We start from the raw sequence: 24,425 nt of genomic DNA, 5'->3' as shown, positions 1-24,425 counted from the left end.
GACGAGACAGCCAGACGTAAGCCTACGGAACGAGCTCAGAGCTCATTATTTCCGATCTTCGGATAGGCCTGAGACCAGGCACACACCACACACCGGGACAACAAGGTCACAACTCCTCGAATTACAACCCGTACCTACTCGCTGCTAGGTGAACAGGGGCTACACGTGAAAGGAGACACACCCAAACATCTACACCCAGCCGGGGAATCGAACCCCGGTCTTCTAGCTTGTGAAGCCAACGCTCTAACCACTGAGCTACCGGGTGTGTGTGTGTGTGTGTGTGTGTGTGTGTGTGTGTGTGTGTGTGTGTGTGTGTGTGTTTATCGGTAATACAGTTCAATGGTAAATTTGCTTATTCATTCCGATCAATTTAATAACGTATACTTCAAACCTCTGATGCGTTAAATATATAATTAGCAAACACACACACACACACACACACACACACACACACACACACACACACACACACACACACACACACACACACACACACACACACACACACACACACACACACACACACACACACACACACACACACACACATACACACACACCTGTATTACGATCAGTGTGTGTCCGCAGCGTGTGGTGGAAAATAGGGAGAGGATTTTAATCTCACCTGTGTGACACCTGCTGGTCTGGTGAAGTCGCAGCATAATTAGAAGGTCAGGTGAACTTAATTACCTCGCCACGCACCGGTAGTGATGTGGAAATTTTATGTATGAAAAATTTATGACTTTACTCATGTGTGTTGTTGATATTTCCGTAAAAGAAAAAAAAGTCATTTGTAAGGATATAGGATATATTTCGTTACCATATTTGTTTCTAAATTAAAGTAAAGTATTACATTTTATAAGAAAGGAACAGTTGCAGTGTGTTGTGTTGCTCCAAATAGAACACATTTTCTAGCGGTTGGAGGGAGTAATTTGTGTTACATCTATAGAGGATGGAAGTGGAAATTGTACATCCCAGAAAGATCACGTTTCTTTATGCAAGGCGAAAGAGGGATCTGTGTTGGCAAATAACACCACGTTTCCTAATTAGGACACAAAGGCAAAGGGAATTTATGCTGTTTATACCTAACGTTCTAATGAGTTTAACCCTATGAAAACTTGGACACATTTTTACCTGAAGATTTGTGTGAAATTAGGATATTTTATTGACATTAGGAAGGATCTATAGACCTCAGAAGATTAACGACCAGAATCTTTGCTATTTCAATCTCCAGAAGGGTTTCTGAGGCTGTATAAAATCAACAAATAGCAAGAACGAATATAGAAACGTGTCATGGTGCCGAAGGGGTTAAAACAGAAACCTGCACATTAAAGGTTGACGATTTTATGCAATACACCCCAACATTTCCCTCCTGTACACGAAAGCTTCCCATTTACTGAGTTCTGCATTGTGCATTCACGTTTCCTTTCTGTTAGAGAATCACAAACATTCCCCTTTCACAGCGAAGTAAAATGCCGCAGCTGAAAACGTTAAGTGCTCTCTCGCTAAATCCAAAACTGAAAAAAGAATTACCCCAACAAAATTTAGCCTCCCAAGTACACGAGGTAAGTACAAGAAGTGCCCTCCTGTCTCCCTCAGCCTGGGCTATTATTTGTGACTTTCACTGCGCATTTCCTCGACGGCCTCTGCATTTACCGAGGCCAGAAGGGGCGTGGGCGGTAGAGGGGCGTGTGGGAGTCAGGGTAGTGGGGTGTGCGAGCCCTGAGTCACGCTAATGAGTATTCAATATCGGAGGGGGGTGAGGAGTGAAGTGGAGTGGTGGAGTGGAGGGGAAGTGGGGCAGGCTGGGAGTGGAGTTGAGTGGGATTGTTAGGTATGAGGTAGGAGGCTGTTGGGAGGGTGAGGAGGAATGCGCCGCGTTGTTTTGCTTAAGGAAGAAGGAGAAAGGAATTGGGTCACCGGTATCTTAGTGCCGTCAGATAAATTTAGAGGGTAAAATATCACCTGTGTTCCTTGCATCTCTTTGGCAAATTGGAGGTTAAGAATTTCCGGGAAGCTGCAGGGAACAAGTGGCAGTTTGGGCATATTACACGCACATCTATATCGACGCATCATTTTCTTACACATTTTTTTCTAATATTTTCTTATATCCTTCAGTACCATGACACGTTTTCATATTAATTCTGGTTACTATTTAATTATTTGATATAGTTTCAGAAACTTATTTGGGGATTTAAAGAGTGAAGACTGTGGCCATTAATCTTCTGACCTCCATAGGCGTTTCCTATTGTAAATAGAATCGTCTGATCACACCCAAAACTCGTGGTAAAAATGCGTCTCAGTACTAAAGGGGTTAAAAGTTCTTATTGACAGCATTAATTCGCTCTTGATGCATAACCCAACAGCTAAAGGATGTTGGTACATGACTAGGCTCGGTATATATTTAACAACACCTTACTTTTTATAATATTCAGATCGCGTTGTTGATGCAAGAATTGACTGACGGAATTTTTTGTCAAGCTCAGAGACAAACTAAGAGTACAAATCTATTATGTTCACGACAACAATTTGCTTTAATAATCAAACCACCCAACTAACCATGAAGGGGATTCAATACATCCTCAATTCTCCATTTCAGAATTCCCTCACTAAAATTATCGTCATGTACAGATAAAATAAGAGTCATTCGTAAAGTTATAATATGTGACAAATATTAAGTCTCTTTCGAGTATGACTCATAAACCCATTCAGTACAGAGACGCATTTATACCTTGTTTTTTTGGATATGATTACACGATTTCATTTACATTAGGAAGGGTCCATGGAGATCAAAAGATTAATGGGGAGAGTCTTCACTATTCTAATCCCAACATATGTTTCTGAGATACTGTGTAAAATCGCCAAATATTAACCAAAAAAGAATAGCAAAACTCGTCCTGGTGCTGAAGGGATTAAGGCTAATGATTAAATGTTATGAGTTTCAACGTAGCAAACCAATTCTAACTATCAGTATGGAAGGAAAAATTAAATATCCTCGGCAATAGATAATAAGTAACGACAACAGATAAAAAGAAACGAATATGTATCAAAATTAAAAACTCTTACGGTTAATGATTAAATGTTATCAGTATCAACGTAACAAACCAATTTCAACTATCAGTATGGAAATGACAGCTAGATATCCTAGGCTGACCCCACAACAGATAAAAAGCAACGAATATGTATCAAAATTAAACACTCTTACGGTTAATGATGAAATTTTATCAGTACCAACGTAACAAACCAACTTTAGCTATCAGTATGGAAGCAAAAGCTAGACATCCTAAGCTGACCCCACAATAGATATAAGCAACGAACATGTATCAGTATAAAACACTCATTTCTTACTTAGTGTGACACCCAGAACTAAAAACTAGGGTGAGGTGTGTCAGGAAAAGGAGACAGGAGCAGTAGAGATGTCACAGGGATAAAACAGGTGAGAGTAGAGAAGGGAAACGAGCGGTAATGGAAGTAATGGAGGCTACGACGCAGAGTAGAGTGGTGGAGAGTGGCGGAGAGTTGTGGAGACTTGTGATGACCCAGACTGGAGAGTGAGGAGTGAGCGCGGTTGGGTAATTGTGGAGACTGTAAGGGGAAGGTAAGAGAGAGTGAAAGCGCACTTGAGTCGACTTAAAAAGTGTGGGAGTTTTAGGAGTAATCTGTGTGTGCTTAAGAGGGAGAAAGAGAGAGAGAGAGAGAGAGAGAGAGAGAGAGAGAGAGAGAGAGAGAGAGAGAGAGAGACAGACAGACAGACACAAAGAACTGCTCTATTCACAAGTTATTACAAGTTTTTATCCTTTACGTTCCTTGAACTATACATATATATATATATATATATATATATATATATATATATATATATATATATATATATATATATATATATATATATATATATATATATATATATATTATGCTTTAAAAATTTTGCTTTCTGTGAACACACACACACACACACACACACAGAGAGAGAGAGAGAGAGAGAGAGAGAGAGAGAGAGAGAGAAATGTCGTTAGGAAGATTAAAGTTAAGAGTTTTTAGTTATTCAGAACAGAGCAAAGCAATAAATGTGGCGGGATAAATGTAAATGTTCTCATTATGAAGAGAAGGAAAAAAATAAATGTTCAAAGTTAGTGGCAAAGTGTCTCTCTAAAGTCTTGTTCATCTTTTTCTTTTAATTTTTCTTTTATTTAGATATATATTTTCTTTGTGAGTTTACCGTCATCTCTTTTTTCTTCCTTTTTTACTCTGCGATATTTTACTTTATTCAATAGGCAGTTTCTTTCTTTTTTTTTGTATTGTAATTTTTTCTTTTTTTTCTCTCCCACTTCTTTTCTCTTGCGACTCTTAGCTAAACATTTATTTTCCCCAGTAATTCTGCTTCCATTTCGTTTCCTCACTTTTTATATCCTCCTTTTCATTTGGTATCCTAAGTCTTGCCGTATTTCCTACTTTGTGGCGTCGCGTGGGGGAACTTTGGCGTTCGTCTCCTTTCCGCGTCACACATAACCGTTTCTTACTCCTCACATTTCCCTTATTTCCTCCACACCAGTACTTTACACCCTCAATCTAACAGCTTCTTCTCCAAAATATACACGACGCATCTGGTTCTCCCTTAAAGCTTGGGTACGAAAGTGACATCTGCCGGTGAGTTTTGCTATTGTATAAATGTCACAGGGGGTAGCAGCGCGCTCCTGACGGTGGCATCGGATATAAACACAACAGCATCGGTAGTAATAGGGATCCTAGCTGCGGGCGCATCCCTTGTATAAACGTCAGAAACACGCGGAAGTAAAAACTAATATCGAAAAACACTGGAGCGTCGTCTGTTGGTCATTGGGGATTAAAGGGGTCTGCGTGTGTGTCTCAGTGGAATCCAGTCTTGTTCTCCTACAGTGTCGTGTTACAAGTCTTCTCGAACTTTTGTAGCGAAGGAAAAAATAAATGGCATAGGATGAAATGTGTGAGGTATCTTAACATCATTAATTCGTTGTCACATCTCATTTTCTTTTCTTTTTTCGTTAGTTTATCTCCATCACTGACTGTTTTTATTGTTGTTCTTGTTGTTAATGATGTTGATGTTGTAAGAGTGGAGTCCCTTTTGTTGTTGAAAAAATCACATCATTATGCGGGTTGTTGTCTGTCCTGGTTGCTTTTTCTGTATTATTTATTTCAAAGTTTACCTTGTGTTATTTTCACGACTTTCTATAAGTGGATGGGTAAAGTTTTCACAATGGAATCGTTTGTGTTTTCATTTACAAAGATAAAGTGACATTTTTCCCATTTTTCTTTTTCATCTCTCTCTCTCTCTCTCTCTCTCTCTCTCTCTCTCTCTCTCTCTCTCTCTCTCTCTCTCTCTCTCTCTCTCTCTCTCTCTCTCTCTCTCTCTCTCTCTCTCTCTCTCTCTCTCTCTCTCTCTCTCTCTCTCTCTCTCTTCTCTTCTCTTTTATAACATAAGTTGTTTCTTCTTTCCATTTCTCCTTCTATATTTTACAGTGTTTGCATTAATTTATACTATTACCTCTTTTCTAGGTATAATCGTGATCAATTCCCTGGTAATTCTCTTAGTTCCCTTCTTTGCATCACAACTACAACACAACCACACACTACCGCACACCAACCCTCACCTCTGACCTCTTATCGCCTCACCAGCCTTCATCAACACACAGACACGAGCACCACCACCCACACCACTCCTACGCTCTCACTCATCACCCCGTCATGCCCCATCAGCACCCGCACTCCCGTCACCGCCCATCACACACTGAACCCTTACGACCCTCTCTGCCTGAAGCCAATCAGTGCAGCCTCACAAATCCTGCAAAAAGTCATTAAACTCCCCATGATTACAACACAACGCCATCTGCTCGCGGGGACTCAACTCTTGGATAACTACCACTGCCCCTTTCTCTTCGCTTTAATTGACCCGTGAACCTAATGAGACAAGGCTGTTAATGGAGACGAATGGCGCCACTGCCTTACCGGACGACCCGAGCCACATCTGCCCCATTATTTGCCATTAATTAAGGCCTAAGGTTCTCTCCCATTGAGGAGGATCGCGGCACATGAAGTGGGTTTAACCTTCAGCGGGATCAATTACATTTCAAAATGAGGTAATCAGGCCACGGTATTACAGGAAGTGGTGCAGGAGGAGAAGGAGGAGGAGAGTGACTTGGACAGGGACAATAGGAGGAAGAGGTTGAGGAAGAGGACAAGACAAGATGAGGTGGAGGAAGTGATGAAACAGAACCTCAGGCTATTAGTATGTAGGATGTTGTGTGTGTCTCTCTCTCTCTCTCTCTCTCTCTCTCTCTCTCTCTCTCTCTCTCTCTCTCTCTCTCTCTCTCTCTCTCTCTCTCTCTCTCTCTCTCTCTCTCTCTCTCTCTCTCTCTCTCTCTCTCTCTCTCTCTCTCTCTCTCTCTCTCTCTCTCTCCAGTGATCCATTTTCATCTCCCACTTGCAGACATGAGTAAGTTTCCCTGTGTGTGTGTGTGTGTGTGTGTGTGTGTGTGTGTGTGTGTGTGTGTGTGTGTGTGTGTGTGTGTGTGTGCGTATGTGTGCGTGGATGTGTGGGTTCCTGTGCTCTTCATTGCATGGGTAAAAAATGGGAGCAAGGGATAAAGAATAGTTGCGAATAAGGGGCGATCCTACACACACACACACACACACACACACACACACACACACACACACACACACACACACACACACACACAGGGGGCTGGTAAAAAAGGTAATTAATGGCCCCGGCTTGTGAGATGGATAAGGCGGATGAATGCGACGTACATGGATAGAATTAAGACGAACGGACCTTTTACTATGCCTAAGATCCTTCCGTTGTGAGCAAGAAACACGCCTATACTGCCTAGAGAGAGAGAGAGAGAGAGAGAGAGAGAGAGAGAGAGAGAGAGAGAGAAAGAGAAGGGAAAAGAGACATAAATACAAACAGACAGACATTTAGACACACTACAAACACAGACACACACACACACACACACACACACACACACACACACACACACACACACACACACACACACACACACACACACACACACACACACACACACACACACACACACACACACACACACACACACACACACACACACACACACACACACACACACACACACACATCTCTTCTTCCAACATTCACACTTAAGTGCATGTATACGTACGTGCCTCTGTATAAATGTATTCTTTGTCACTAGCCCGGAGCTATGTGCCGGCCGCGCGAATACTCCCTTTTTATTTATTTTTCTTTATGACTGGCCTGTATATTTTGCGTTAGCGTGTCGTTTGCGAGTATTGAAAAGGCTTTTTGGGGGGAGGCTGAAAAAAGCTGGGTATGATTGCGGGTATCAGGAACTGTGAAATGAACGAAATCCTGTCTGAAAAGCTTGTTAGAGAGAGAGAGAGAGAGAGAGAGAGAGAGAGAACGGGTAATATAAATACAGACATAATTTGTGCTGAAAGACGATGTAAGAAATAGAAACAAGAAATGCGGATAAACAGGCAGAAAGGAACTGAGAGATTGACAAACAAGTATAAATGAATTGCAAACAGATTAAACAAAACAATGAATAACACACACAGAATAATATCCACACACAGTGCAGAAAATAACACACAAACAAGCCAGAAATTAGTAAAATAGAGAAAACAAAAATATTATGACACAGCAAAACAGAGGTAAAGAGATAGAGAAAGAGAAATAGCGAGCATAAAGATAAGAGATAAACAGTAGGAGAGACAGATATGCCTCGTGTATGACCCAGCAACCTCGAGAAAAGAGATGAGGAGAGGAGGCTGAGGCTATAAAAATGAGGCCAGTCCATCTACAAGTTGGCCCACCGCCTCTAGGGAAGGCTTAGGATGACGAGGGAGTGACTCGAGATGGCCGAAGGAGATAGAAGAGACAGGAATTGATGTAGAGAGATGAAAGGAGAAACAATAGGTAATACGGATGAGATGAGAATAAATATTGATGAAGAGAAAAAAAACAATAGAGAGAATGATAGGTAAGATATGAAGCAGGTGAAATAGAAACTAAGGTAGAGTGTGCAAGAGAAGTGTGGATAGATTAAAGACGAAGGAATAAGAAAGAGACGACGACGGAGATAGAAACTAATGTAAAAGAAAATAACAAAGATGAGAGGCTACTTAAAAAGAAAACACAAGGAAAACAAAGAAGGAACGAAGGGAAATAAGGAAAAAAAGGAATAAAGATGAAGTAATAAAGACGAAGACGAAGATAGAAACTAATGTAGAAAGAAAATAACGAAGATGAGACTACACAAAAGGAAACACAAGGAAAACAAAGAATGAATGACAGGAAATAAGCGAAAAACGTAAGAGACACAAAGATAAAGGGAGGACGAGGTGGACAATTATAGGGAAAGAGAAAAGAAAGATAGAGAAAAAGGAATGAATGGTTAACTCTCCGTGAATTGAGTCTTTAATGTGACTTCAGCAGAACACACCTCATTACTTCAGGAAAAGCAATTAGGTGAGTTACATAAATGGATGAGTTACGTAATTATCTATTCCAGAACTCGTATAAAAATAAATAACTATATAAAGTCGCATTTAAAGTTGAGAGAGAGAGAGAGAGAGAGAGAGAGAGAGAGAGAGAGAGAGAGAGAGAGAAACTGCGTCTTTTGTATTGGTAAGCTTCTCTAATAGACGTCCTCAACCACCAAAGTGACCCATTTACATAGCGGATAAAAGAAAACGGAGAGATTAATGGCGCACGCATCATCAACCACAAACACACTCAGGAGAAAGAACAAACCCTGAAGCACTCCTGAATTCTTTTGTCTTGTGCTCATATGACGCACCTCTCCCTCTCTCCTTCCCGTCTCTCTCTCTCTTTCTCTCTCCACCACCTCGTGTCCAGTACAAACAAAGAGATGGGGAGACACTCGTGGGCCTTCGTTGGTTCTTCTTTAGTGCGTGTGGACAATATGATAAGTTTTTTTTCACTTTTTTTCTCTTTTTCTTTTGGTATTTTGTTCCTTTCTTTTATGTGGACTGCAAATGAGCCTCTGAAGTGGTTGAAAACATCTGCTGCGGGAACTTAATTATGCTCTGGGAGAAAAAAGAACTGCATCTCTCTCTCTCTCTCTCTCTCTCTCTCTCTCTCTCTCTCTCTCTCTCTCTCTCTCTCTCTCTCTCTCTCTCTCTCTCTCTCTCTCTCTCTCTCTCTCTCTCTCTCTCTCTCTTATGTATGTGATTCTAAAAATATATATCTAGTAATGTTCTTCAAGCTTGAAAGAACTAAATTATTGAGATATTTTTATTATTGACATTATTTTATTGCTATCATTATCATTATTAAGGTTATTGTTGCTGTTGTTGCTGCTGTTGTTGTTGTTGTCATTGCAGTTGTCAAGTGGCTGACCTTTGCCAGGTAATGCAATAATGAAAGGAGGGCAATGACCGAAGACGAACTAAAGAGAGAGAGAGAGAGAGAGAGAGAGAGAGAGAGAGAGAGAGAGAGAGAGAGAGAGAGAGTCACCAAAAAGATGTCAATAAGGCGTGTCTTTTGCTTTGTTTATGAGCGGTGTGTGGAGGGTGCCACTGCCTCAAAGACCGTGTCATGACGCCTTTATATCTGACCTCCATCTGGCAATTCGCTGTGGTGTTGTGATACAGCGGTAACATACACGCCTTTGATTTCCTACAAGACCCGTTTGATGTAAAATGTGGCGTTTACTATCCTTGTCAGTGGCTTAATGGTGAAGTAACGAGGGTTGGGAGGCAAGAAAGGAGAAACAAGAAAGGTAAGAAGTAATGTTGTTGCAGAGTATAGAGAAAGGAGTGATATAAAAACGATCACTTGTGAGAGAGATAACGACCTGTTTATCTTTGTCCCTTGCTTTTTGATAATATAAAGACGCTGAGAGACACGTTAAAGAGATACATGTTTTGATGTATAGCAGAAAACGTTATGAGGATATAAATACAATCGTTTGTGGCATAAAACCCTGGTTATTTTTCTCTTTACCTGTATTGATAGGACAAGGAAAGTGATGCTAATTTAGAGAGAAACCCATGAAAATGTATGAGATAAAGTACAAAACCGTGTATAATGCAGAAATGTCACTCTTATCTGTATTCTGACGTAATGGTGAGGAAACAACGAGGCAGGTGGGACAGGTAACGTTAGGGTAGGTGAGGGAGAAGGCTGTGCAGATGTCAGGTAATCAGGTAAGAGATGTAAGGCTGATCGACCCGAGAGGCAAGGCAAGAAAGGGGAGGTGTGAAAGCAGCGTAACCAGAGGGAAGGAAAGGAAAGAAGTGAGAGTGCGAGGAAGAAGAACAAGTGCTATAACAAAGGGAAGACCTGTGAGGGGAGAGCAGAGCAGGTGTACCTCTTCATTATCACACCTGGGAGAAGGAAGACTATTGACTGATGTTATTGATTATGCTGTACCTATTACTCTGGTGTAGTTTTTTTCTTTTTTTATCCCCGTGACATGTTAAGCCAATTGAGGGTAATTAGCGCATGATTTTTCCCTTTTACCTCCAATAATGACGTACTTGTATTCTCCAGCGCATTAGGTTTATTTATGTGGGGGCTTTGTGTATTGTTTAATTAATCCAGTCAGGGAAACAATAGCGATACACGTGTAATGAATGCTTAATTAGTCCTTCCGTGAAAACCCTTGACTGATTTGATGGACTTTACCGCCGACACTTAGAATTCTCGATAGGGTTGAATCAGAAGCGGATATCTATCTCACCTGTCTTACAACTACTGGTATAGATGAACACTAAATAATAAAAAAAAATTCTACGTCACCTAGTCAGTTCTCGTCTATCTTTTACTTTCCTATAAAATCAACAATAACCTTCGTAAGAGTCAATATATCTGGTGTTCTTAGTCTCCTCCTTTTTGTCATCCTACGTGTTGCCTTGTGTTCCTTCATTACAAGCCATCCCCTTTACCCGCAAAAGACAAACCCTCACTCTCGCCACCATTAATCATGCTATGTACCCTTGACGCAGCCAGACACAACTTGAGCTATTCTAACCTCACCGCATCGCCAGGGACATAATAGGGTATAATGTCCAAACCCTCCTGCTGGAAAGTGCCATTGATCATGCACTGCACCTCTGCCCTCACTGGATCTAACTTATTCCCGCCACACGTTGCACGACGAGACATAACAGGACATGACTTAACCAAACTTGAACAGAAGGAGAAGGAAAGACAAGACATTTCAGAAATTCTATAAAAACTTGGAGGAGAGCCAGAATAAATTATTATGAACCAGAACTCGAAATATGTTACTACAGTAGATTTTTAAGACTATTGAGACTTGGACCACGAAAGAAAAAACACGAAAGACATTCCAGAAACCATGAGAGAACTGTGACTTCCACCACAGAGATGGAAAACAAACACGACCTTAACATTTCATAAATACCAGGAGAACCAAAACTTGAACCGAAAAAATAACGGGAACAATACAAAACCTCAAAATGTTCCGCCAACTCTAGCACGTACCGAAGCAAACTTGAGCCACGAAGAACACCACCATCAATAAGTCAGCACCCCTGCAGCAACACACCAAATGAAGACACCTAGACATCAATAATCACCACCACTGAAGCAACACGGCGAAGAACAATGAGGTACACTAACTAAACCTTCACTCACCGAAGATGTTAAGATGGACGACGTAGGTTCTCACGGGCTTAGTAGACACCTGACACTCATAGTTGCCGGAGTCCCTCACTTGTGCGTACTTGATCTTGAGTATCCAGTCCTTGGAGCCCGGAGAGTGGATTACCTCGAAGCGCTGGTCTGTGGTGTACGTGTAGCGCCCCACTGTCATGATGTGTAGGTCCCGTTGCCTGATCCACGACACCTGACGAAGGGAGAGAGAGATGTGCTGTAGAATTGAAAGGGAAAGATATACTGTACGTTGTATAATTTCGTATACTCGGTGGAATAGAAATACACTGACTGGTTGCATCGTTTATTTTGGAGATAGATCAAATAGATTATAGTCAACGGTAGAGACGTGCTGTAGAGAGAGGGAGGGAAAGAGGAGGATGGTCAAAGTCTTGCATGCGCTGCGAAAAATTTGTCGTAGGAGCGTTGGTGAATGGCAAGACTTCTTCGTGAGGGAGAAAAGAGGAAAAGACGTGGCGCGTTGTTTGTGGCAGAAAATATAGCGGCGTGAGTTCCGGCCGGGGAGAGAAACAAAAATATTCTAATTTCTTTTCAGGGAAGAATGAGAGAGAGAGAGAGAGAGAGAGAGAGAGAGAGAGAGAGAGAGAGAGAGAGAGAGAGAGAGAGAGAGAGAGAGAGAGAGAGAGAGAGAGAGATTACCATGCATCAAATATTTTAGTAACGAATAGAGTCCTGGTGTGCATCTGTCTTTGAAATCGCCTTATATGTCACACTTTCCATAAACAAATAAACCAGAGAAACAATTCAGTCAATACATTTACGGCCTATACAATCAAGAGGCCTACATACCAGTCCTATATAGGTGATAGGATAGAACTTCAGTTATAAAAAGAAATACGTACATGTACTTTTGAGTGTCAAGGGGAGATGTGTTAAGCAAAATGATAACTTGTAAGGTAATGTAGGACGCAATACCTTTCCTCTACTCCCTCCAGCTAAACCGGTTCGGATCCCTCTCAATTAACAGCACAGAGGAATCAAAATATACACAGCACTTGAAGAGAGGGATTGAAGAGGGAGCCAGAAGCGAGAAGACACCGTAAGATGCAGCGAATGGTTGAGCTAATTCCTGAGAAACTCTTGAAGAAAGAAAACTGCAATTGGGTTTCCAGCCGGGAGAGAGAGAGAGAGAGAGAGAGAGAGAGAGAGAGAGGAGAGAGAGAGAGAGAGAGAGAGAGAGAGAGGAGGTAATCCAAAACTGTATTGTGTTCGCAGGGAAGTGGCCATTGAGTTGCGTACGCTGTGCATTTATCCATCGTGACCCGCGCCTGGGAAGAAATATGTTGCTGCGAGGAAAGGATGAGGCGATGTAACACCCTGAGACGTGCTGAGGGAGGGTATCACTTTTCAAATCTTGGAGAATCGACACTTTTATAAACCAGAAACCCAACCTAACCTAACCTAATCCGGAAAATAAAATCTTTTAAAGGGAAATACTACTTTTGAAATCGTAAAGACTCGGTACTTGAGAGACTAGACAGTAGAAATTAACACCCTGAGAAGAGTTATTGAAGAGATACGTTAGCTTTATAATTGCTGAGACTATTGTTAACACTGAAGAGTAAAAACCGAAATGTAACAGCGTGTAAAGACTCAATGAAAAATAATATTACTTTGAAAGCCGTGGAGACTCGGTAGTTTGGAATGTGGGGAGCAAAACAGTATAAGAGCTTTGTGAGAGTTACTGAAAGGAAATTTTGCCTCTGAAATTCCCGAGTCTGTACTTTCGAGACGAGAAAGCAAACTGTATCGCCCTGAGAAGAGTTACTGAAGGGGAATGTCACTTTTCAAAACTTAGACAATCGGCACAAACGGAATTGCGAAACAAATAACACCGAGAAAAGAATTACTGGAAGCGAATATTACGTTTCAAAGGCTGGAAAATTGCTTTGTACGGAACTGAGAACCAAATATCCCTAGAAGTGTCATAGCAAAAGGAAGAATAAGGTGTGTCGAGTAAAAAGAAAACCATAGGAAGAACGGCAGAAGGCGAATATTACTTTTCCAAACTTACATATTTGATACATATGGAATTAAGACTCAAAACTCCACCAAAGCCTTTGAGAGCAAATGCAAGCTTATGTGTGTGAAACAGAAAACTGGAGACTGAGTAAATATGTAAATGAGATGCATTCATACCACGCTCCCTCCCTAAGATGTGAAAATGAAGGAAGCAAACACGAGTATAATGAAAATCGTAGAATCGCATCACAGACAAAATAAAGAAAAACACACAAAAATCATAAACTAAACAAGACAAACACGAAGGTAATAAAAACGCTAATCAAAATACACCTTTACTTCATCTACCTGAGATTGACGCTACCCGAAAAAGAAGTACTGTATTGTGTGAAAAAAGGGATCGAAAATGCTGGGCTGTAAAATTTAAATACGAGTCGGTGAAATGAAAGAAATAGATTATTACGAAATCCAATCCCACTTGACACTGACGGTGAATGGCGCAAGGCAGATTAGATTCCAGAAAACGAAACGAACATAGGATTCCATTGTACCTACACACACACACACACACACACACACACACACACACACACACACACACACACACACACACACACACACACACACACACACACACAATTGTCGTCTTCTCACAGGTACAATATTTTTCATCATTTAACATCAGTCCTGAATTTAATAGGGTTGCCTTTTGATCTTCGTGATTTGCTGGGGAGAGTTATGATGGATGGCAGTTTTATTAGTTAGTTATTACTTGTTGTTGTTGTTGTTGTTGGCGACGGGGGTAGTGATGGTGGTGGTGGTGGTGGTGGTGGTGGTGTTCTTGGTGGCTGTGTTTGTAGTGTTTGTGTTAATTATAATGTTTGTTGCATTAGTAATTACCATTCATCGTGCTTTTTTCTCTATATATCATTGCACACTAGTAATATTACACTGGCAATATTAATACCACCATCATCACCACCACCTCGACTACTACTACTACTACTACTACTACTACTACTACTACTACTACTACTACTACTACTACTATCACCACCACCACCACCACCACCACCACCACCACCACCACCGTCGTCGTCCTCATCATCATTCCAGTGGACTCCAGCACATAACAGTTTGAAATAAAAGGAATCTGTTTCGCCATTCACGTAGGAATCCGCTGGTGATGGAATGAGGGAGATCCTTTAAGCTGGGAAAAAATTTATAGCGAGAATAATTTTACTGTTCTATCAAGTGGAAGTGGAAGGGATATATCGCCGCCACCACCACCACCACCACCACCACCACCAACACCACCACCAGTAAAGAGAAAGCAATTCACGGATATACATCTTGTTCTATTTCCATTGTTCTGCATCTGCTTCCCGAAAAATGCAACACAAGGACGTTTCTGAATAAAATGTGTGTATTTGAATTGGCATAAACAGCAATGCGTTTTCTGAGTAACATATTCAAAGGAGAACTGGAAGTGGAGAAAGAAGAATATCACGAACAGTACTAGCCAATTTCACCTCACTGGATTTCATGACAGTAGTAGTAGTAGTAGTAGTAGTAGTAGTAGTAGTAGTAGTAGTAGTAGTAGTAGACAGTAGTAGTAGTAGTAGTAGTAGTTGTTGTATTTGTCATTATTCTCAAATTTGTAGGAAGCTATATAAATGTTTGAAATTTCTTAGTGACATGAGGGGGGAGGGGAAAGAGTACACGGGCTTTGCCAACAGGTGAGCACGACTAAGGACAGGTGAGAGATGCAGGTGGGAGAAGGAGCGAAGATAGGCTGATGCTGGGGTGCGAGGAATGCCACGGGAAGGAGGGAGAGGGCGGAAGAGGGGCGAGGTACTGAAAAAAAAAACACAAAGACGCACGTCTTCCTCCTCCTCCTCCTCCTCCTTCTCCTCCTCCTCCTCTTCTTCCTCCATATCATCGTCATCAGCGTACGAAATCAAAGCAGGAAAACGAAAGGAAGTACAGATATAAGGCAACTTTTGAATCGTGTGTCATCTTTCCCACTTGGTGAAAAATATAGAGCCGCGAACACAAGGCGACCACAAAGTTATCAGGTGTGAACGAAAGGCAGCGGGAGGAGTGAGCGTTCAAGTTCGTCTATAAATAACTTTTTTTCCTCCCGCTACCGGAATGGACGAAAAGGAAAGAAAAGGGTACGGTGTCATAAGATAAAAAATAAAGGTTAGAAAATGGAAGTGTATAACTGTAATCGTATTGTAAAACTTTCCAGGCATGAGGAAATGAAGACTGGGAAAGAGAGAGAGAATCATTTTACAAAACATTAAATCTGTTTGTTTCAAATTTAATGGAGGATAAGAAAACGAGGGAGGACTGGAATTTCATAACTTTCATATCTTTGTGTGTGTTTTTTTTTTTTTCTAGTGTAATTCTGAACAAAGAAACTTGTGTGGCATCTTTTTTTTTTTCTTACTGTTATTTTTTGTAGATAATTTCTGAGTAGTCTATTCTATCGTGATTCAATAGGAGGGGAAAAAGTTTGTTCCCCTTAACTTGTGTGTTTGTGTTATCAAGGACTACTACAGCGTGAGCGAGGAGACAAGAAAAGATGTTACTGAAAACTATGCGACGAAACAAAGGAAAGAAAAATCTCCATCAGATTCTATAGAAGTTTCTTATGTCGTTGTGAAAAAAAGTACAGTTAAGTACATATGACGAAAGCGTAATAGAATTGTTCTCAAAGTCAAAAACATCTTAAATTTTCTTGCAGTTCATTGTAAGAAAAAGAAACGAATTAGTAGCTTAAAACAATACGAATTAACACAAAAAATCCCAAAAATCAAACATAATCTGGTTTACCTGACAAATTACAAGAAAAGAAAACTAACCTTCACAAAACTTACAAAAGCAACAAAGACCACACTCGACATTCAAAACACCCATCGGATTCACTGACAAAGACAACCCGAGGCAAGGGAGGCGACAGGAAGACAAAAGGAGATAGGGTGTGTGATAAAACTTTCCAGCCTCGCCTCTCCGTGCCTCCACCACCCTGACTCTCACCCAGTAAAGCCCAATAAGGAGAGGCTCGCCCCTGGACACTTCCTCGCCCGAAGAGTTGCGAGGTGGACCAAGTTTACACGAGAGACATTATTGCCCACGTGAGGGTCGGGAGGCACACGGGTGGAGGCGGTGGTGGTGTGAGACTGTTGCGTGCACTCAAACCTTTCCCTCTGCAGGTGTTCTTGTGGAGAATTACCCTCTTATGCCCTGTTGTCCTTGTAGTAGTTGTTGTTTTACTGTAGTTATATTTATGGTTATAGTTACACCGTTGTAGCTCTTGTTGTACGGTAGAGGTCGTAGTTGTAGTAATAGTGTTTGAGATTGGACTGTAGTTGTATTAGCTGTAGTATTTATTATTTTTGTTCAACGGTAAAAGTAGTAGTAGTAGTAGTAGTAGTAGTAGTAGCAGTTTTAGTAGCAGGAGCAGTAATAGTAGTAGTAGTAGTGGTGGTGGTGGTGGTGGTGGTGATGGAGGGAACATGTTTGACAGTAACGAAGTGACCCAAAAACACCGGGACTCTCTCCTCTTCCATCGCTGATTTTGAGCTTGGGTGCAGGAGAAGTAGTTCCTGTGCACGCCCTTGCTTGCTGGCCGGGTTTGTTTTCCCTTCCGGAGCGCGCCAGGTGAAGGGGAAGACTAACGAGCGAGGGGAACAGGTGAGCTGCGACGTCTCTCCTCTCTTGCCTGGGATTCCTTCTCTCACTTTGACCTTCATTATTTTTTTTCAATTTTTTTGTGATCCTGCAGCAATTCCGGCGATTCATTTCTCCTATTCCCTTCACAACAGCGTCCTTGAATCCTTCCGTCCATCCACCAGCTTGAATCGTAGCCAAGACACCTAACCTTCTGCTGACAGCTCCCATTTACCTAAGCTGTTGGGGAGTTAACACCTGCAGGAGAGGATTCTGGGCCACTTCACGACGGCTCTGTGTCCCGGCGGCAGGTGAATTATGCTCCTCCGGCAAGGGATACAAGTAGTGTGATGTTTTGCAAGGCTACTGCTTCCCTGCGCCTTGAGACACACGAGTACCTTGCGTGTTTTACTACGAGCGCCACTGAGTCTGCTCCATTTTTACTGCAGGGAACAACAAAACCTTCTTTACTTTACTACAAGGTACTACAAAGCTTTCGCTATTTTACTGCAAGGGGCTACAAACTCTACACTAGCAGTTTTACGTTCAGGGGAGTATAAAATCCACGTATTTTACCTCACCGTTATCTTAGAGCAGACTTAAATCGCTTTGCTACAAGGAACTTAAACCCTGAATCCTCTAAAACGCGTCACATTAGCCTGTGTATTTTTGGATAATGGTCCCTCTCTTATCACGTCCCTTGCTCTTCCTTCCTACTCCACCTCTTCCTCTTCATCTCTCTACTTCCTACATTTATGGCCTTGCTTTGTCCTTCCTTTCCTTCAAGTACCATCTTTCTTCCCTCCCTCTTTCCAATACCAGCTCATTCTTATATTTTCTTCCAGTACATGTCCTATCCTTTCAGCCCATCCTCTATCCCTCCTTCCAGAACCAGATCCCTCCACTTTCCAGCATCACTCCTTCCTTCATTACAACTCCACTTTTTCCATCCCTCCACCTTCCAGTACTGTTTCTATCCCTCTTCTAGCCCCTCTATGTCCTTCTAACGTCCTTTTCTCAACCTATATCCTTCCTTGCACCAACCCATTTTTTTTTCCAACCCCTGCACCTTCTTTCAGCCCGTCCATTCCTTCCAGCACTTTTCTTTTCCTCCTTCTAGCCTCTCTATCTCCTTCAAACCTTCTTTTCTTAGCCTCTATCCTTCCTCCCACCATAATTTTTTTTTCTTCCCAAACTCTCCATTTCCTTTCAGTCCCTTCTTTTCCTTCCAGCACTATTCTTTTCCTCCTTCCAGCCTCTCTATCTCCTCCAAACCTCCTTTTTCCAGTCCCTATCCTTCCTTCCAGCATCACTTTCTTCCCATTCCTTCTACCTATTTTCAATCCCTCCTATTCCTTCCAGCACTATTCCTTTCCTCCTTCCACCCTCTCTATCTCCTCTAAACCTCCTTTTTTCCAGCTCCTATCCTTCCTTCCAACATCACTTTCTTTCTTCCCATCTTGTCCACCTTTTTCCAGTCCCTCCCATTCCTTCCAGCACTATTCTTTTCCCTCTTCCAGTTTCCTCCTTCCAGTCCTTCCATCTAGTTCCAGCGCCACTCGTTTCCCTCTTCCACATCCGCCATCTTTATCCCTCCCGTCATTCTAGCCCCTCCTCCATCCTGCACCCCCCACTCTTCTTCCAGTCTATGAGGGCCGCGGTACTTCAGGAGGCGGCGGGAAAGAGAGCGATGGATGTGCAGTAACTCAACTCGAGACGCTGCTGTCCGAAGACCTCCAGGAAGTTGCGTCATCAATCTGACTTATGCGCGCCACTCAATTACGTCATAGCTCTCGTCAGCCAATCAGCTCCCGCGCCGCCCACGCTGAGAGAAACACTATACCTACAAAGTTTTCATAAAAGCTTCTATATTTGTGTTCGTTTTGTTTTTTCCTTTGTGTTTTTTCGTCATTTTTGTGTCACTCTCCTCCGTCATGCGAGTGTTGTTACGCCTACACTTAGAAAAATACTATTCATGTTTACGGTATTCATAAAAGATCTTATGTTTATTCATTTGTATTTATTGTTGTTGTTTTTTTTCCGTTTCGACAGTCAATTAGCTCTTTTTAAAATCCACGCTTAGACAAACACGGCTTGTGAACTAGTTTTGTAAGACTTTGTATGTTTTTTTTCTTTATTTTTGTATGAATTTTGATTTATAGATTCAGTCATTCATGTTTCCCTCCTCTCTCAACACCCACGCCAAGAGAAACTCTTTAATGTCATCGTTCTCTCAACTCACTTACATAAAAGATATATTGTTGCTGTGGGATTTTTCCGAGAAGCTTGTGAGTGTTGTTCTTCTATATTGTTTATGAAGAAATTCTGCATTCTTTTTCGTTTTAGAAGAGAAAGAAATTACATTGTTTTTTTTAATCTATACAAAGCCTTTATTTTTATATAATTCTGTATTTTCTTATCTCGGAAATTTATGTGTAACTTGTAAACAGTTATGTATGGATTTCCTATTACTTGTTTTCTTTGTAATGAAAAACACTATTATAGTTTGGATTTTTTCGTCTTTGTTTATTTGATTCTGTATTTTTCTGAAGTTTCTGATCGCAGGTCATGTATATACAGTTTACGTATGATAATATTTTCTTAGTAGTAAAAGAAAAAGTTGAGTTTTTTTTTTCAAAGTTCGTTGATTTTACTCCGTATTTCTTGTTTACATCAGACACTCGTGTATGTATTTCATGTATTTCACATACGTACGGATCTCGTATGATTTATTTTCTTGTACGGATATATATATATATATATATATATATATATATATATATATATATATATATATATATATATATATATATATATATATATATATATATATATATATATATATATATATATATATATATATATATATATATATATATATATATATATATATATATATATATATATATATATATATATATATATATTCATTTATTATATATCACTATATATATATATATATATATGCCTTCATTTCTTGAATCACTTATTGTTTTTATCTGCCTTGATCCGTCATTTTTGTTTTCTTAGATTGCATTGCTCTAATCAGCTTTTCCTTTTATTGCAGTTCACGTTCTCGTCCCCCGTGGATTACCTCCGCTTTAGTGAGTATGTGTTGGCTTTCCGTCCTCCCCTCCGTGATTTAGGAAGGTCTTTGTTATGGATGTGCCAGGTTACAGCAAGGGATTTGGCAAAGCTGGAAGATTTATTTTCTCAGTTCATGCTTTGATTACTGATGGTCATCCACACCTCATCACTCCTCGATGTTTCCAGTCCTCATCACACTCAGGTTCACTCTTACCTCTTCCTCTTGTCCGTGTTTCCTCATCTTCCTTCCCTTTATCCATATCGTGTTTAGTATATATGTTTTCCTTCTCTCCTTGCTCCTTTTCCTGTTCTTCATCCTCTTTATTCTTCGTCTCCTATATGCAGTCTTCCTCTTCATCTTTCTTTTAGTAGATATTGTTTTCATCGTCAACTTTCTCATTCTTCTACCTTTTTTTTCTTCTCTAAATATCATAATTTTGTAGATACTGTGATTCTGTTCCTTCCTTTTTTCCCTTGAATTCTAAACCTTCTTCCTACAATTTGAATGGTATTGAGAATCCTGTTACAATATTACATCAGATTTCGTTTGGCTTCATAATCTTCGTTTCCTGTTTCCTTTCTTCCTGTTCCTTTTCCTCTTCCGGCTTATTCCTCTTCCTCTTCCTCCTCTTCAGGTCTCTTCCTCTCTGCCCTCCTCCTTCTACTTGTAGTTTCCTGCATCCCTTTCCTCTTTCCTTTGATCTCCTTCTATTCATTCTCTTCCTACTACTCGTACTTTCCTGTGTTCTCTTCCTCTTCCTCCTTCATCCCTTCTCTTCTCATCTCTTCCTTCGTGTACTCTTTGATCCCTCTTTGTTCTGATCTTCCTCACATTTCTGTTGTAGCTACTCCTCTTCTCCTCCTCCTCCTCCTCCTCCTCCTCCTCCTCCTCCTCCTCCGCCTCCTCCTCCTCTTCCATTATTAACCCTTTCCTGGGCTTTCATCACCCTCCACTTTCAGACCAGAAATCAGTACGTGTGCATCACTTAATCCCTCTAGGAGATGCAGGGGCGAGAGAGGGATCGGCGCCCCCTATTAGTAGTGAGAAAGACACCCACGACCCAGGAGAGAAATATTAAACTTGGCAATTCGTGTTCTTATAGCTAGACATTTTTTTTTTTTTTGTGTTGATGAAAGATGTGTCAAGACTTTTAGCCTTTCTTCGTTTTCTTTATATTTTATTTCTTCCTCTTGTTATTCTTTTTACAGGGTCATTGTAATGCTTCGTTTTCTTTCATTCTTTTTTTTCTTCGTCTTCCTTTTCTTCTTTCAGGGTCATGTAGTGTGTCTGTCTCCTGCCCCTCTCTTTCTCTTTCTCTCTGTCCCTCTCTCTCTCACTCTCTCCCTCTGTGCATTTCTCCTGATAAGAAAGAAAGCAAGACCTCCAGAGACCCTGAGGAAAAGAGCAATTACTGAAGGAGGACACTAAACCTAAATTTATGCTCTCTCTCTCTCTCTCTCTCTCTCTCTCTCTCTCTCTCTCTCTCTCTCTCTCTCTCTCTCTCTCTCTCTCTCTCTCTCTCTCTCTCTCTCTCTCTCTCTCTCTCTCTCTCTCTCTCTCTCTCTCTCTCTCTCTCTCTCTCTCTCTCTCTCTCTCTCTCTCTCTCTCTCTCTCTCTCTCTCTCTGTCGCCTCTTCTGTTCTTAAGTGATTCCAAACTCGATTATTTCCACAAGGCAAGGTTTTCGTGTCTTCTGACCCATTAGACATTGCCGGCCTGCCATCATGCCACTCCTCGCCCTGTTGTCTCCTCCTCCTCCTCCTCCTCCTCCTCCTCCTCCTCCTCCTCCAGCAGAAGAGGGACAGTGAGGGATGCTGCCTCTCGGGTTTCGACTGAGATGGATTAAAGTGTCGTCGAGTGAGTTAGCGATGAAGTCTGTGTGTGTGTGTGTGTGTGTGTGTGTGTGTGTGTGTGTGTGTGTGTGTGTGTGTGTGTGTGTGTGTGTGTGTGTGTGTGTGTGTGTGTGTGTGTGTTTTACTATTCTAGGTCAGTAGTGTGGATTAAAAATTATCATGGTTGTTTTCTATTTTTCTTCACTTTTATTTTCATATTTGTAGGTGTTTTTTTTTTAGTTTTTCCTGTGTTTTTTTATGAAGGAATGTGTCTGTCCGTTTGTCTGTCTGTCTGTCTATTTGTCCCTGCGCGTTTGTCTTCCTGCCTCTTTGTCTGTCAATTTATCTCCTTGTCTCCATCTGTTCGTCTGTCAATATCTCCATGTCTCCGTGTATGTCTGTCTGTCTCTGTGTCTGTCTGTCTGTCTGTCTGTCTGTTGTGTTACTTGGTGGTTCGTCTCCCATTACCTGGACGAATGGTTTCTCTTCCCGAGAGTTTTCATTGAGATCTACACTTTTACACTTTTCTTGAAGGTTGTGGCCATGTCCCTGAAGCGCCTCGCAAAATTGGACAAGAGTCTTTCCTAACTGAAGATTTATTGACTGAAGATATATTGGAAACTGAGACCCCCTACTCTCTCTCTCTCTCTCTCTCTCTCTCTCTCTCTCTCTCTCTCTCTCTCTCTCTCTCTCTCTCTCTCTCTCTCTCTCTCTCTCTCTCTCTCTCTCTCTCTCTCTCTCTCTCTCTCTCTCTCTCTCTCTCTCTCTCTCTCTCTCTCTCTCTCTCTCTCTCCACTTCACTTTTGCGTTTCCAAACTGTCCTCTTCCGCCGCCTTCCTTCCTCCTCCTCCTCCTCCTCCTCCTCCTCCTCCTCCTCCTCCTCCTCCTTCCGCATAGCTGTCATCGGTCCTCTCGTCCTCGTAGTGCTCTTTCCTCCTCCTCCTCCTCCTCCTCCTCCTCCTCCTCCTCCTCCTCCTCCTCCTCCTCCTCCTCCTCTTCCTTCTCTTCTTCCTCCTCCTCCTCCACAACATTTCTCACACTCTGCCGTCCATCTCTCCACACTGCCCTCATTCTGTCTCCCCTCTTCCCAGCTCTCTCTCTCTCTCTCTCTCTCTCTCTCTCTCTCTCTCTCTCTCTCTCTCTCTCTCTCGCTCTCGCTCTCACTCTCTCTTCCTTCTAAATACTCAGGTGTGTCAGTCTTCTATCTCATATCTCTCACCTCTCACTTCTCCCGCCTCTCTTCTCTCTCTCCTCCCTCTCCATTGTGTCTCCCTTCCTTCAACCCTTGAAAGAGTTGGTGTGGGGGAAGACTCCATTCTCAGGTGCCTCTTCTAATGAGAATTTAAGTTCGGTCTCTTAAATGCTGAATCTTTTATTGCCTCGCGTCTTTCGCCTGAAGAAGAAGGAGGAGGAGGAGGAGGAGGAGGAGGAGAGGAGGAGGAATAGAAGGAGGAGGAGGAGGAAGACTAAGAGGTGAATTCTAGTCTGGAAATTTGCGATACGGGTTATTTCCAGCTCTTGCCAATATTCCAGGCGAGTAATGAACTGGATTAAGGTCTCTCTCTCTCTCTCTCTCTCTCTCTCTCTCTCTCTCTCTCTCTCTCTCTCTCTCTCTCTCTCTCTCTCTCTCTCTCTCTCTCTCTCTCTCTCTCTCTCTCTCTCTCTCTCTCTCAAGGTCTTGTGGGTAATTTCAAAAGTAGACGGAATTTGCATCTTTAGTTTCTTTTCCAATGAAATTATCGTTTAGCAAAGAGAGAGAGAGAGAGAGAGAGAGAGAGAGAGAGAGAGAGAGAGATGTGAAAACTTTACCCGGGAATCTGTACAATTTACGTGAAAGAGAAAGACATTACCTTCCCCAAAACTAGATGCCGTAGGTCGCCACGGAAAGTGTGGAAAAGAGGAGGAGGAGGAGGAGGAGGAGGAGGAGGAGGAGGAGGAGGAGGAAGAAGAAGAAGAAGAAGAAGAAGAAGAGGAGGAGGAAGAAGGGCGTCAGTTGCAGTCTTCCCCTGTGGTATTTTGCATATTTTGAATACAGATGAGTCCTCCTCCTCTTCCCTTTCCTCCTCCTCCTCCTCCTCTTCGTCCTCCTCCTCCTCCTCCTCCTCCTCCTCCTCCTTATCTTTCCACTTACCTCGCAAAGTAATTCATAGTTGTCC

At 41.7% G+C, this 24,425-nt stretch overlaps 1 protein-coding gene across 1 annotated transcript in view; it reads right to left on the bottom strand.

Moving 5' to 3' along the window:
* LOC123519522 (zwei Ig domain protein zig-8-like) overlaps positions 1-24,425 on the bottom strand; it is a 258,133-nt gene that overhangs the window by 14,686 nt on the left and 219,022 nt on the right. Inside the window, exon 3 of the mRNA XM_045280882.1 lies at positions 11,672-11,882. Within this exon, the coding sequence (XP_045136817.1) occupies positions 11,672-11,882 (211 nt within the window). The remainder of the gene's footprint in view (positions 1-11,671; positions 11,883-24,425) is intronic.

The sequence above is a fragment of the Portunus trituberculatus genome, chromosome 45 (assembly GCF_017591435.1).
Source record: "Portunus trituberculatus isolate SZX2019 chromosome 45, ASM1759143v1, whole genome shotgun sequence".
NCBI classification, from domain to species: domain Eukaryota; kingdom Metazoa; phylum Arthropoda; class Malacostraca; order Decapoda; family Portunidae; genus Portunus; species Portunus trituberculatus.
The sequence above is the reverse complement of the archived record's forward strand: the minus strand, read 5'-3'. Positions and strand labels throughout refer to the sequence as shown.